Here is a 12,457-nt window from a genome sequence, read left to right on the forward strand (position 1 = left end):
AACCTAGGACATGTTGGGATACAGCTCACAAAATCAGGCTGGAACAGGAGATGGGGCAAGGCCCCAAGAGAACACAGATGAGTCTGCAAAACTGCAGTGGCACAGGATATCCTCAATGATGTCCAGGGTAGGTCTGAAAGAAGTCACCTCTCGAAGACGAAACAGGTCACAGAGCTCCTAAAATGCAGTGTTCGCATTCTGGCACTTTAACCAGAAAAGCTGAATGTTTGTGTGGACAACAGACTCATATAGGACACCGGTTGAGATGCTTCCAGCAAGCCATCAATGCTGGAGCATAAAGATCTAGACATATTGCTTTACATGCGCGATCAAAAAAGGATTGACTACTGCAGTGGGGAAATCCCAAGGCATTTAAAATATTCTGCCTTAGTTTGCCAAATTAGGGTAACAGCCAGAACATGGCAACTGGCAGAGGCGTAACTAGAACCTTCAGGGCCCCGGGTGCAAGAAACCATGATGGGCACCCTGCCCCCCTTCTCCTTCCATACAAGCCCCGGGCTTCCAACTTTTGGAGGGTGTCCATAGACATCCTCCCAGAACCCTGCCTCCCACGTGCCCCCTGGGAAGTGCATCCATCACAATCACAGTGGCCCTTTACCATGTGATCAGCTGATTAAATGTAAACAGACTTGCCGGTTATCTACAGCCCTTTCCTCCCTCGCTGTGTCTGTGTAAGAAAAGGACCGCCGTTAACCATCAAGAATGTCAGTAAATTGTTTACACTGATAATCAGTGCCCCAATCATCAGTGCCACCTATTAGTGCCGTGAGTGCAGCCTTTCAGTGCAGCCTATTAGTACTCATCAGTATCGTCTACCTTCTCAGCACGGCTCTGAGCTGAGAGTGTCTCTTTCATGGAAAAGCACAGAGCTGGCATTGACAGTTCTATCTCCCTCTTTGTCCTCTCTTACACGGGATGGGAGCAGAGACACAGCTGGTCTGCTCCCTCTTCTCCCCCCTCCATATTGTATACAGACCATATTTTAACAAAATCCTTCCCAAATGGGAACAAAACAAGTGCTTAGGGGTGTGCAAGACCCATTAACATGCTTCCAATCCCTGCAGGGGTCTCCAAACCATGGCCCTCCAGTTGTTCAGGAACTACAATTCCCATTATGCTTAGTCATGTCTGTGAATGTCAGAGTTTTACAATGCCTCATGGGACATGAAGTTTCGCAACAGCTGGAGGGCCGTAGTTTGGAAATCCTAAATCGTCTAGAGGAATACCTCGAAGAGTGTATGTAATGGGAAGGTACTTGCAGTCGCAGGAGCTTTGAATGTCCCATGGCTGAAAACAGCAGACTGAATGCATGGCGCCAATAAGAGCCGAAGCGGGTTCTTTTCAACTTGGTGCAATAGCAGAAGACTGTGATTCCGGACACAGCACTCAAAAAGCCAAGTTAGGCTGCTTTTACACTGGCAGCGCCGGCCATTAGTGCTAAAGCACCGCCCATTTTAGTGCTGCTTTAGTTTTTCAGCCACTAGTGGGGCGTTTTACCTGAAAAAAAAAAAATAAATAAAAAAGGTAAAAACTCCAGTTTTCCGGCGCTTTTACAGCGCTTTGGAAACGCTGCCCATTCATTGCAATGGGCAGGGCGTTTTGGGAGCACTAAATACAGCGCTCCCAACCTGCCCCAAAGATGCTGCTTGCAGGACTTTTCATAACGTCCCGCAAGCGCACCGCCCCAGTGTGAAAAGACACTGCAATGAATGGGTGGTAGTTTTCAGGCGCTTTGCAGAGGCTTTTTCTAGTGCTAAAGCGCCTGAAAACTGGCCCAGTGTGAAAGTAGTCTTAAGAACAGGCTGCTATGGATAGCTGCAATCAAAGAGACCAGCTCTAGCAGCAATATAGAGAAGAATGATTGAAGAGAGAATTGAAGAAAAAACAAGCTAGCAAGAAAATTTTTTGACTTTTTCTCGCAGAGCTGAAGAAAGATGTCCACAAACTGAAGCATGCTGGTAACAGGAGGGGTTATCCTAGGCAGATCTACATTTTTTTTTGTCTGTCAGTGTCCAATCCTCCTGTGGGAGCAATATAATCCCACAGTTAATCATTTCCTGTGTCCCTCAATGGACAAAAAAAAAAAAGTTTATCATTTCAGTTCAACTTTAAAGTGGTTCTAAAGGCAGAAGGTTTTTGTTTACCTTCATGCATTCTAGGTAAAAAAAACAAAAACAAACAAAAAAAAACAAAAAAAAACAAAAAAAAACAAAACAGCCTTATGCATGCAGCCCCCCCCCCCGATACTTAGCCCAATCTCAATCCAGCAATGTGCGTCTCTCTCCTCATTGGACAGAGAGGCAGCAGCAGGAGCCATTGGTTCCTGCTGCTGTCTATCACAGCCAGTGAGGAGAGAGAGGGGTGGGGGCAAGCTGCGCTGTGTGTATCAATGGACCAACAGGGCTAGCTCGGGAGAGAGTAAGGAGCACTGGCAAGGGACCTGAGAATAGGAGGATCAGGGCTGCTCAGTGCAAAACCATTGCACAGAGCAGGTAGGTATGACATGTTCGTTATTTTCTAAAAATGTGCATGGTAGCCAATCAGCTTCTAACTTCAGCTTGTTCGCTTCAGCTTTGCAACAAAACCTGGAAGCCGATTGGCTTCTATGCAGAGCTGCATCAGATTTTGCACTCTCCCATTTTAGAAAATAACCCCCTGTGCTTTTAGAATCACTTTAAAGTGGTTGTAAACCTAGTTACACCACTTGTACCTACAGGTAAGCCTATAATAAGGCTTACCTGTAGGTATGGTCACTTTTTTTACTAAACCTGCACGGTTTAGAAGATATTTACCATATGCACTTGCGCCGCCGTCATTGGCGCATGCGCACTGAAAAAACGGACAACTGCTTCCGGTGTCATCGCAGCATGCGCAGGAGTGACGTCATTGCGGCTCCGGCCAATCACAGCGCACCCAGAAATAACTCCGGGAGACATGTTGCCGGTCGCAGCGGTGTGCGGGGACCGCTGCAACAGTTTGATCTAAAGTATTTCATAATGAGCGATGCATACTAGCTCATTATATGCCTTTGTCTTACAGGCGTTTTTTTTTTGGTTTAAAAAAAACGTTCAGTTGTGTTGAGGGGTAACACATTTATTAGTATGAATTATTTTTTTCTCCCATTTCAGGTGTGATATATTAGTTTTGGTTATGAAACCAGCAGAGAAATAACGTACGTTTTCATATAACTCATATAACGCAAGGGTTTTTTTGTTTTTTGGGGCAGAGCATTTATATCTGTGCATACTAACTGGCCTTAAGGAAGTATTAAAGAGTGAATAAAAGTTATTACCCCAGTGCCCACAAAGAAGGCACTCGCTGCATCTCCTGTGTTATCCAGCAGATCATCTCCGTCAAGCTAGAAGAATTTAATAAGCAAATGTTATAAAAAAAATAATAAAAAAAAAAACAAAACAAACACTCAACACACACACCTAAACGGACCAACCTAAATGTGAAAATAATTGTAAAAAGCTGCACAGCTGGTTGTGCCACAAGTATTATCTATCTATATCATCTTATCTACAGCAATTTATCAGATTAATTTTAAACACTGAATCAGACCCTTGCTTTATGCGTGTCATAGCAGTGATAGGTACCTAATGTGAAATACTGAGGTTACTCAAATATGTCCTTAGTCCATTCACACTACAAATGTTTCCAAGTAACGTACTTCAAAACTGTCTGAAATGAAGGAAAAATGTTTGGACATACCAAAATAAGCTACTGACACTAAGGCTCCGTTCACACCAGAGCGTACTGGAATTGCGAGTGGAATCGTGCGTGGCAAAACATGCACTAAAATTACAATGTCAAGCGCTCCTGGCTCTGTGTCAAGATTTGGTACATGCACGTCTTTGGATCAGAGGGAGGCACATTCAAATGAATGGCGCTGCTCCAAAAACAGGTCATAAAAAACCTCACCAAAAAAAAAAAAATCGAAATATAAAAAAAAAAAAAAAAAAAAAAAGTGGTTCAGCCAGCAGCTTTCGCTGCACTACGCTTAGGTGTGAATGGAGCCTAAGTGTTGTAGTTAGGGACATGTTTAAAACATCCTGCAAGCAACATGCTAGTTACAAGCATTTTTCAATACACAATTCTGCAGAAAGGAAAAAAAAAAAAAAAAAAAAAAAAAAAAAAACGCACACACTTGAAAATGCTTGTAAAAACACCTTGTGAAAGTCATAAAATGTTAGGAAACACTTTCAAAATGCTTATAAATAGCGTTCCATAAATGCTAGTATATCTCTGGCATATCCAGCTCTAGAAACAATTAGCAACTTTGCCTCAAATGTCCTTGTGCAGGTACAATTCTCTAGGTTAACATCCACTGATCGGTAAATAAATGGAATTTTGAAAAAATCCACTACATTCCTGCAAAAAATTCACACAGTATTTACCAATGTTTTCCCTCTTAAAATAAGCTGCAAATAGGATTTTTTACTTACTGCAAAATTCTTTTTTTGAAGTACATTAAGCCCGGGTTGACATTAGCGCGATCTCAGAGATCGCATGTGATTCGCACCCGCATTGTAGGTGCCGATCACATGCGATCTTTGGGCACTGCCAGTTCAGCTATACAGTTGTATGGCTAAACTCGCAATGAATTCGCACAGAAAATAGGGCAGGGACTTGTTTTTCCCCGCACTAGAATCAGATTGCATAGGTGTTCTCATCTATGCGATCCGATTCCTGTGCGAGTCCACAGTTCGCACTGCGATCTGTGAACTGGGCCCATAACGGTTCACACAAGGCAGTGTGAACTGCCTGCGGGAGAGGAGTGATGCGGGAACCGGCGCTGTAATCGCACTGGTTCCCGCATCGCATCAGTGTGAACCCAGGGTGAGGGACACAGGATTAGTATTCAGGTACATAGAGTTATGCGGCTACCTTTAGGAGACTGAACACTGACAAACAAGTATAGTACCAGTACAACCCCTCCCACTCCCAGACCAGATCAGTGTTCTAGCAAACAATAGTAAGAGTGGATCATAGGAACAGAGGGGAGAGACCTGTATTAATGTAATGTACTCTAAAGGTAAGGATTTTAAGAGATATAAAATGTATTCATTTTTTTAAATGTACCTTAGGGACACAGAATGAAGTATTCAGGTACAATGAATGTATTTAACCATAAAATTCATCCAGTGGAGAGGAGAACCACATCCAAGATGAAGGAAGGGGAACTCCAAAGACCACAAGAAAAAGGGACTTTAAATGTGCCAATCAAATGAGGAAATAACAAAAAGCCAAGATAATAAAAACAACAGTATATTAGATCATGTTAAAAAAGTGCCATCTGATTAACACCACAAAATAAGAGACAGGTGATATGTTTAGGCAGACGATATTCGATGGTACAAGCGTGTAAAATCAACGCATTTCACTATATTAACTTCCTCAGGATTTACGCTTGAAGATGGCAACTAGAAAGTTCTGGTACAATGGGACATCCAAAACCAGGCCAATGGAAGGGTGAGTGACAGAGCAAACAAAAGGCTAAATAGGCCCACAAAAAAAAAAAAAACAGGTTAACAGAGGGAGCATAACAGAGACTACAGAGCTGCCTGAGGAAACCTACAACCGAAGCTGGCATAAGGTAAGGTCAGAATACCTACCTGGTAAAACTTAAAGCGGAACTAAACCCTACTATCCTTTACAGTCAAGAAAGCTACCATCTTTGGCTCTGTTTGATCTGCAGAAGCCATGGAGCTAGCGGACGAAAAAGGGTTAAAACCACCCGCAAAGCGCCGCTGGAGTGGCGCTTTGCCAGCGGTATAGCCGCGCTGCCCCATTGATTTCAATGGGCAGAAGCGGTGTATACACTGCTCCTTCACCGCTCCAAAGATGCTGCTTGCAGAACTTATTTCAGCGTCCTGCCAGCACACCGCTCCAGACATTGGAGAGACAGCAGCGGCTGTCTCAGAGCGCTTTGCATGTGCTATTTTTAGCGCTGTAGCGCCTGCAAAGCGCCCCAGTGTGAAAGGGGTCTAACAGAGATTATTCCAGGCTTGCCTTGAATTTAAAGCGGAAGTAAACCCATTGATTTAACGGTTTAAAAAAACAGCATGAGCCAGGAATGTAACTGTTGCATTTGCTTGTGTTCTCAACCAAACTGTCAAACCATCTAATGGCTGGTGTCAAAACTGATCACATGTGTAGCATTATGGCAGCTGAAGATTAAACAGAGACCAAGATGGCAGCTTCCTTGGCTGAAAACAATAGGAGTGTTCACTTCCACTTCAACTGTTTTGGGAAACTGTTATTAAAAAAAAATATATATGAACAGAAGATTACAGGTAGCAGCTTTGCAAATCTGAGAAACAAGTGCCTAATGCTGAAAAGCGAAAGAAGCACTAACTGATCTGTGTAGTGCACTTTGACAGGGAAGGGTAGAATATAAGCCCTAGAGAAAACAGGCTTGAATGAGGAGTTGTCAAATCCATCTAGCAATAGTGGAAAGTGAAGTAGCTGGTCCCTTAGCCTTCAGGAATAAAAACAAAACAAAACAAAAAAACAAAAACAAAAAGGTGTCAAACTGTCAAAACGGACCTGTAGCTGAGAGACATGCTCAAATGTTTAGGAGGACAGGAAGATGGCAGAACAATGTCCTGGTTAAAGGGGTTGTAAAGGTAAAAGTTTTTTCACCTTAATGCATTCTATGCATTAAGGTGAAAAAACATCCGGCAATACCGGCCCCCCCAGCCCCCCGTTGTACTTACCTGTCCCCTCGAAAGTGCCGCGCTCGCTCCAGACATTCTCTTTGCCGCTCAGCCTGGCCGTTGATTGGCTAGAGTAAATGGATTGAAAGCAACGCGAGCCAATGGCTGTCAATCACATCCAATGACGCGTCGCGCGCCGGGGGGCGGGGCCGAGTGATACAGTGAGCGTCTATGGCTGCCGGCTGTATCACGGGAGCGTGCCCGCAAGCACTCAACACCATGAGCCAAGACAGCTGCCGAGGGACCCCAGAAGATCAGGTTCAGGGCCACTCTGTGCAAAACGAGCTGCACAGTGGAGGTAAGTATAACATGTATGTCATTTAAAAAACAAAATGGCTTTAGTGATCCTTTAAGCTGAAAGGAAGAAACCACCTTGGATTAAAAAGAGGCATTGGAACAACCTGAAAATGGATGTCCTTCCCTGGTTTTTGTACCCATTTCAGACAGTCCCTATATACATACCTAACTCCTATTTCCAGAAATTGTGTCAGCTGAACTCTAAATTCATTTGGAATTCGGCCCGCCCTAGAAGTCGATACAGAAAGTCATCTCTTCCGAAAGTGAGAGGGGGAGCTGGAGCCCCAGACGCTTCATTGTACCATAAGGCAGCAATACTTACTCGCATACTGGACTGGTTCCATAACCATACGACCAAGCTCTGGGTTCACTTGGAAAGCCATATGAACTCCATTGAACTCTCAGCTCTCCCATGGACCATACCCGCAAATCGTAGGGGTTCATACCCCCTCTGTGACCTCACTCGTCAAGCGATCCAAATTTGGGATCGCTTAATCTCTAGCGGGAACATATCAAATCCTTCGGGGCCTATGACCCCCCCCTATTTGGGACTCCAGCCTTCCCACAGGCTATGCATGTCACAAGCTTTGGAACTTGGTGAAAAGAAGATCATAGGAGGCTTTCCTAGGTTCTCCGAGCAGACCCCACTCTAAAGCCAGATACCCCTCCCAAATCGCTTTCTCAATACCCTATGCAGTGGCTCCAGAAACAATAATTGACTTCTTATATCCAAACCTTTCCATCAATATCAGATATTCTAGCTGAACCGACAGGATTCGAGGGTATGCTCCTCCAAACCGATCCTCCAACACACGTGGTATCGCAGCTTTATTCCCTCATGCTAAATGCTTCTCATCCTGATCTCCCACCGCATACGAAGGCTTGGGAAAAAGATTTACAACACTCCGTCTACCCCATTGACTGGCAAAAATGCTTTATTCTAAAAAACGCACAAAATCTCTCTAGCCACTAAAACTCAAGAAAAGGGGTTCAAATTGGTGACGAGGTGGTATAGATGCCCTTCGACTATACATCACTTCAATTCGACAATGCCAGATACCTGTTGGCGATGTCTAAGCTCCAGGGGTACCATGCTCCACGATTGGTGGGTGCCCCCCCATACAGAAATTCTGGCAACAGATCTTCCTACTATACTGCAAACTGATCTCTCTCTCTCTCTCTCTCATCCATGCTCCCGGGCACATTCAAGTCCATTAAAAAAGATATATTACGTCACTTTTTGGCCGTAGTCAGAATAAGTGATTCCACGTTATTGGAAGTCACGGACTATACCTTCCCTTGGGGAGTGGGCTATTGAAGTGGACCGCATTAGAGACCTTGAACGTCTGTTGGCTGAGGAATCTAAAAAAAGACGATCAGTTCTCTCTTACTTGAACTTCTTGGTCCACGTTCCACTACTAAGCGAACTTCATCTCCTGGGCAGAGGGCAACCTAGATAGCAACACCTCATGACCATGTTGGAGCGACTCCTGTTCCGAATCTTTCTGCTTTCCCTACTTTCCTTTAAATCCTTCTCCTCTTGGTATAAATGTACTCCTCAGAATGCAGATGCTAATTATGACCCTCACAGGTAAACCCTCTACAGCATAACAGGTTTTTAGAATAAGTTTGATTATGGTAATACATGAAGTTTACACGTAATTCCCTCCCTTGCAGTGAGAGGGCCCTTTAGTTATCCATGTTATGTCTCAACATGCTGTTCTAAATAATGTTTTTTCTTTAGTTATCGACACACGTAACGAACTTGGTACAAAACTACATTGTGTATCCTTCATATACATTTGATTTACTGTCATCACTTACTACTGTTATTGATGTTGTCTATGTGGAATGCATTTCCCTTTTTGTTTCCTTCAATAAAATAAGACTGAATTAAAAAGAGGCATTGGGCTTTAAATCAACCTTCTCTTTGTGTAGCACACATGTTAAAGCCATCAACTTAGACGCACCGTGCACAAGAGATGGCAATGGGAGAGTCAATCTTGTGAAGGTAGACAGAGGAAAATCCCTGATGGGTTCAAAGGGTGCTTTCTGAAGAGCCTAAAAGAACCAGGATGAAATACCACGGAGTTACTGTGGAACGTACAAAGGGCATGAGAGGCAACCAATCTCTGAAAAAGAACCGGTAAGAAAGATACTTGATCCTTGATGGTACTCAAGGACAAACAGTGATCCAAAACCAGTCGGGAAAAGACAGGAGTCATCCAAAGTGAGGACCTTCCAAACCAATGGGAGAATTCATTTTTGGAGTGAAACTGGGCATTTAGGTCTGACTCAAAAGAAGCCACCACTAGGCCTAGAATCCCAATGCAAAAGTGGATGGGTGGTTGGCTCCTTAGCTGCAGGTGGAGGCAAAGAGTCTGGAGCTTGTCCAGTGAAAGGAAAACTTTAAAACAGGGCCATATCAAAGATCAAGCCAATATACACCGAAGCGATGAGGCCATTTAGTGCTTATTTCTGGAGTTAGAATTCACCAGAACTTCCATAGAATCTGGACAGTCCATTTGGCATTGGCTGATAGAGCCTGTGCCCACTATTCCCCTTAGAAAAAGGATGTCCAGGCATCACGCTATGGGAATGCCCTGAGGATGAAGCAGCACAAGAACAGGGGCTGGCACTTTAATGAAGACTAGATATGCATTGGGAAGATGGGGGCATGCTAGTAGCCAATATTTGGTTTCACGGAGGCCAGAAAGCTCGCAGGATGGAAGGAAGCAATCACTGACTTAGCTAATTCCATGAACACTTATTTACCTGTTGGAAGGTGTTGAGAACCTTAAGATACAGAATGGGGCAGATGTCCCCTTTAGCCTTCGGAACAAGTTTTAGTAGAAACCTTGGAACCTTTCCTTGGACAATGGCTATAGCCCCTTGGCAAGAGCAGCTGCCCAAGAGCAGCATGGAGGTCTTCCAATGTTTGTTTTTTTTAATGCCTTTATTTTCAAAAGAAATTTGCGTTTAACAGTCAAATTATGCAAGTGACAAATAACAGAATCAAGTAGCAAAAAAAGGGTCACACAGTCAGAGTTCTACAACAACAAGCCCAGCTCTTCACAGTAGGGTGGTCATGAAAAAATATTACGGTTTTGAAGATAGTTGTCAGCTTGCAGAGCTGGGGAGACAGACCAAATTTTTTAAAACGCAAAAAACAGTATAAAAAAAGAAAGTGAAATAAAATAAAATAGAACTTTTACAGTATATCAGGATACATTGCATTCCGATAGCCCGATAAGCCAAGAAACGTGACAATGAGGTGAGCATGATGTAACCAGGGATATGGGGGAAGAGGGGCTGCCAGGGGATGAAAAGTTTGGGAATCAGGCGTCCCCAGAGCGTGAAAGGAACAGAATCAAGAGAGGAGACAAAAGGAGTCTACAGGTAGGGCCTCTCGCCTAGGGAGTGGGACTAAATTCAGCAGGTCAACCTGATTGCACCACCTCCTGAAGGTAGGCATCTGTGTACACAAAATGGTACCAAGGTCTCCAGTTCTCACGGAAGGTCTCCTCCCAGCTGTGCAAGGTAGCGGTAAGGGCCTCCCTCCATAACTCTGTTTGGACAGGGGTTCTCTGATCTCCAACAGAGGGGGATGCATGCCTTGGCCGCATTATGCAAATGGATTGTAAGGGAGGCCTTGTATTTCTTAATCGGTCTCTCTGAGAGATGGAGCAGGCAAGCCGCAGGGTTCCCTTCCAGATCAACATGTGTCAGGTGTTTGATTGTGCAGATCACCTCACGCCAGCAGAGCTCAAGCTTGGGACAATCCCAGAATATGTGTAACATCGTTCCCTCAGCAATGGCACATCGCCAACAAAAACTAGGGACTTGAGGGAAGTAACAGTGCATAGACACTCTGTACCATCTGGTCGAAATCTTGTAACAGGTCTCTTGAACTCTGGTAGCTATGGAGGACTTTTGGGCAAAACCATGGATTTTCTCCTTCTGAGAGTCATTGAATTGTCTGCCTCCCATTTAGAAAGGAAAGGTGGGACAAACCCTTCTGCCTGGCGAGTCAAAGAGGCATAGTTTGCCAATGTTTGCGAGAGAGCTGTAAAGTTTGACAGCATGAAGTTGGGTAGAGACAGAGATCAAAATTCCAGCTTGTAGCCAGCCCCCTAGATACAACATTCTGACCCAATGTCTGAAATATTCTGAGACCAATAGGCCACAACAGACTTCTACCACTCAATTTGGGCACCCCCTCATTGTAAGGACTTTGAGCATTTTGGTCCAGGATTTACTGGGAATCTGAGTTCAGGACTTTGTTCTGAGGCCCTGTAGAAACTAAAAGAGACTATCTTCAGGATTAGAGGACTTCTCAACTGGGGATGTTACCCTCTTTCTGGGATAAAAGGCTACTCTGCCCCATGGTGAACTCCTTCATAAAGTTATTCAGGGTTTTACCAACAAGGAGTTCCCTATCAAAGGGCATACGCATGAGAGTTTTTTTTTTTTTTTTTTGCACGAATGCTCCAGAGACCAACATATAAGCTAAAGGATCCTCTGCATGCGTACCGGAAGAGAGTTCAGTTCTGGATATTTAGCGTATAATATTCACTAGCCTGTCGACACAGAGTAGGGCCACTTTTGAGCTGAGAGGAGAGAAAGATCTATTAGGATAGATCCAGGATGCCTTGGACCAGATAGCAGGTCTGGCAGATGGAAAGGGCCACAATGGCAGGACCTTAGAGTGAGGATAAGGCCTTAGAAAGGACTTTTAGCCTGTTATTCCCAGGGTCTTTAACAAGATGTTCTCAACAGGGACAGTAGGAACCTTGTAAAACCAGGAAATGGCTGGGTGCACAACAGGGCCGGTCCATTTTTTTAAAACCCCTCATCCATAGGACATACCTGGGCAAAGTGCTTTGGAGAAGCAAAGACTTTATCTAGGTTAAGCCAAATACTGTACAGGGTAGGCAGGTTACAGGGAACATGCCGATGCTGCTAGTCTTCACCCCCATGGTGGGCATACTCCCTAAAAAGTTTTCAGGGACAGGGTTCTGCAAGAAGCCTTATAAGTCTACAGCTATGGCTGACACATTGCACATGGATGCATAAGTAGTTCAGTGGTCAAGACAAATTGCAGGCCAATCCCAATTTTATTTCCCAGCAGGGTCCAGGTATGGCTAGAAGAAAAAGAATCTTGATTTAAACAAAATGGTTTTGCTTCTTTCAGAGGAGAGAAGACATCCATTGTCCTAGGACACCAGCAAAAAAATTAGACAGGCTGGGAGTGAGAGAAGTTATAGTCAGTTATACTATATCCTTACAGCTTTATTTTTTGTGTGTCCAATTCTAAGGGCACTTTCACACTGAGGCGTCGGCAGTAAAGCGCCGATAGTTTTAGTAGAGCTTTACCGTCGTTTTAGCGGCGCTTTTCGGCCGCTAGTGGGGCGCTT

General features: G+C 44.2%; 1 protein-coding gene across 2 annotated transcripts in view; it reads right to left on the bottom strand.

The window, feature by feature from the left end:
- The window catches only part of BICRA (BRD4 interacting chromatin remodeling complex associated protein), a 123,858-nt gene that overhangs the window by 36,522 nt on the left and 74,879 nt on the right, over positions 1-12,457 (bottom strand). For both annotated transcript variants that reach the window (XM_073598692.1, XM_073598691.1), the window contains exon 4: positions 3,314-3,379. In XM_073598692.1, coding sequence (XP_073454793.1) covers positions 3,314-3,379 — 66 coding nt within the window. The remainder of the gene's footprint in view (positions 1-3,313; positions 3,380-12,457) is intronic.

The sequence above is a fragment of the Aquarana catesbeiana genome, linkage group LG09 (genome assembly GCF_042186555.1).
Source record: "Aquarana catesbeiana isolate 2022-GZ linkage group LG09, ASM4218655v1, whole genome shotgun sequence".
In the NCBI taxonomy this organism is placed as follows: domain Eukaryota; kingdom Metazoa; phylum Chordata; class Amphibia; order Anura; family Ranidae; genus Aquarana; species Aquarana catesbeiana.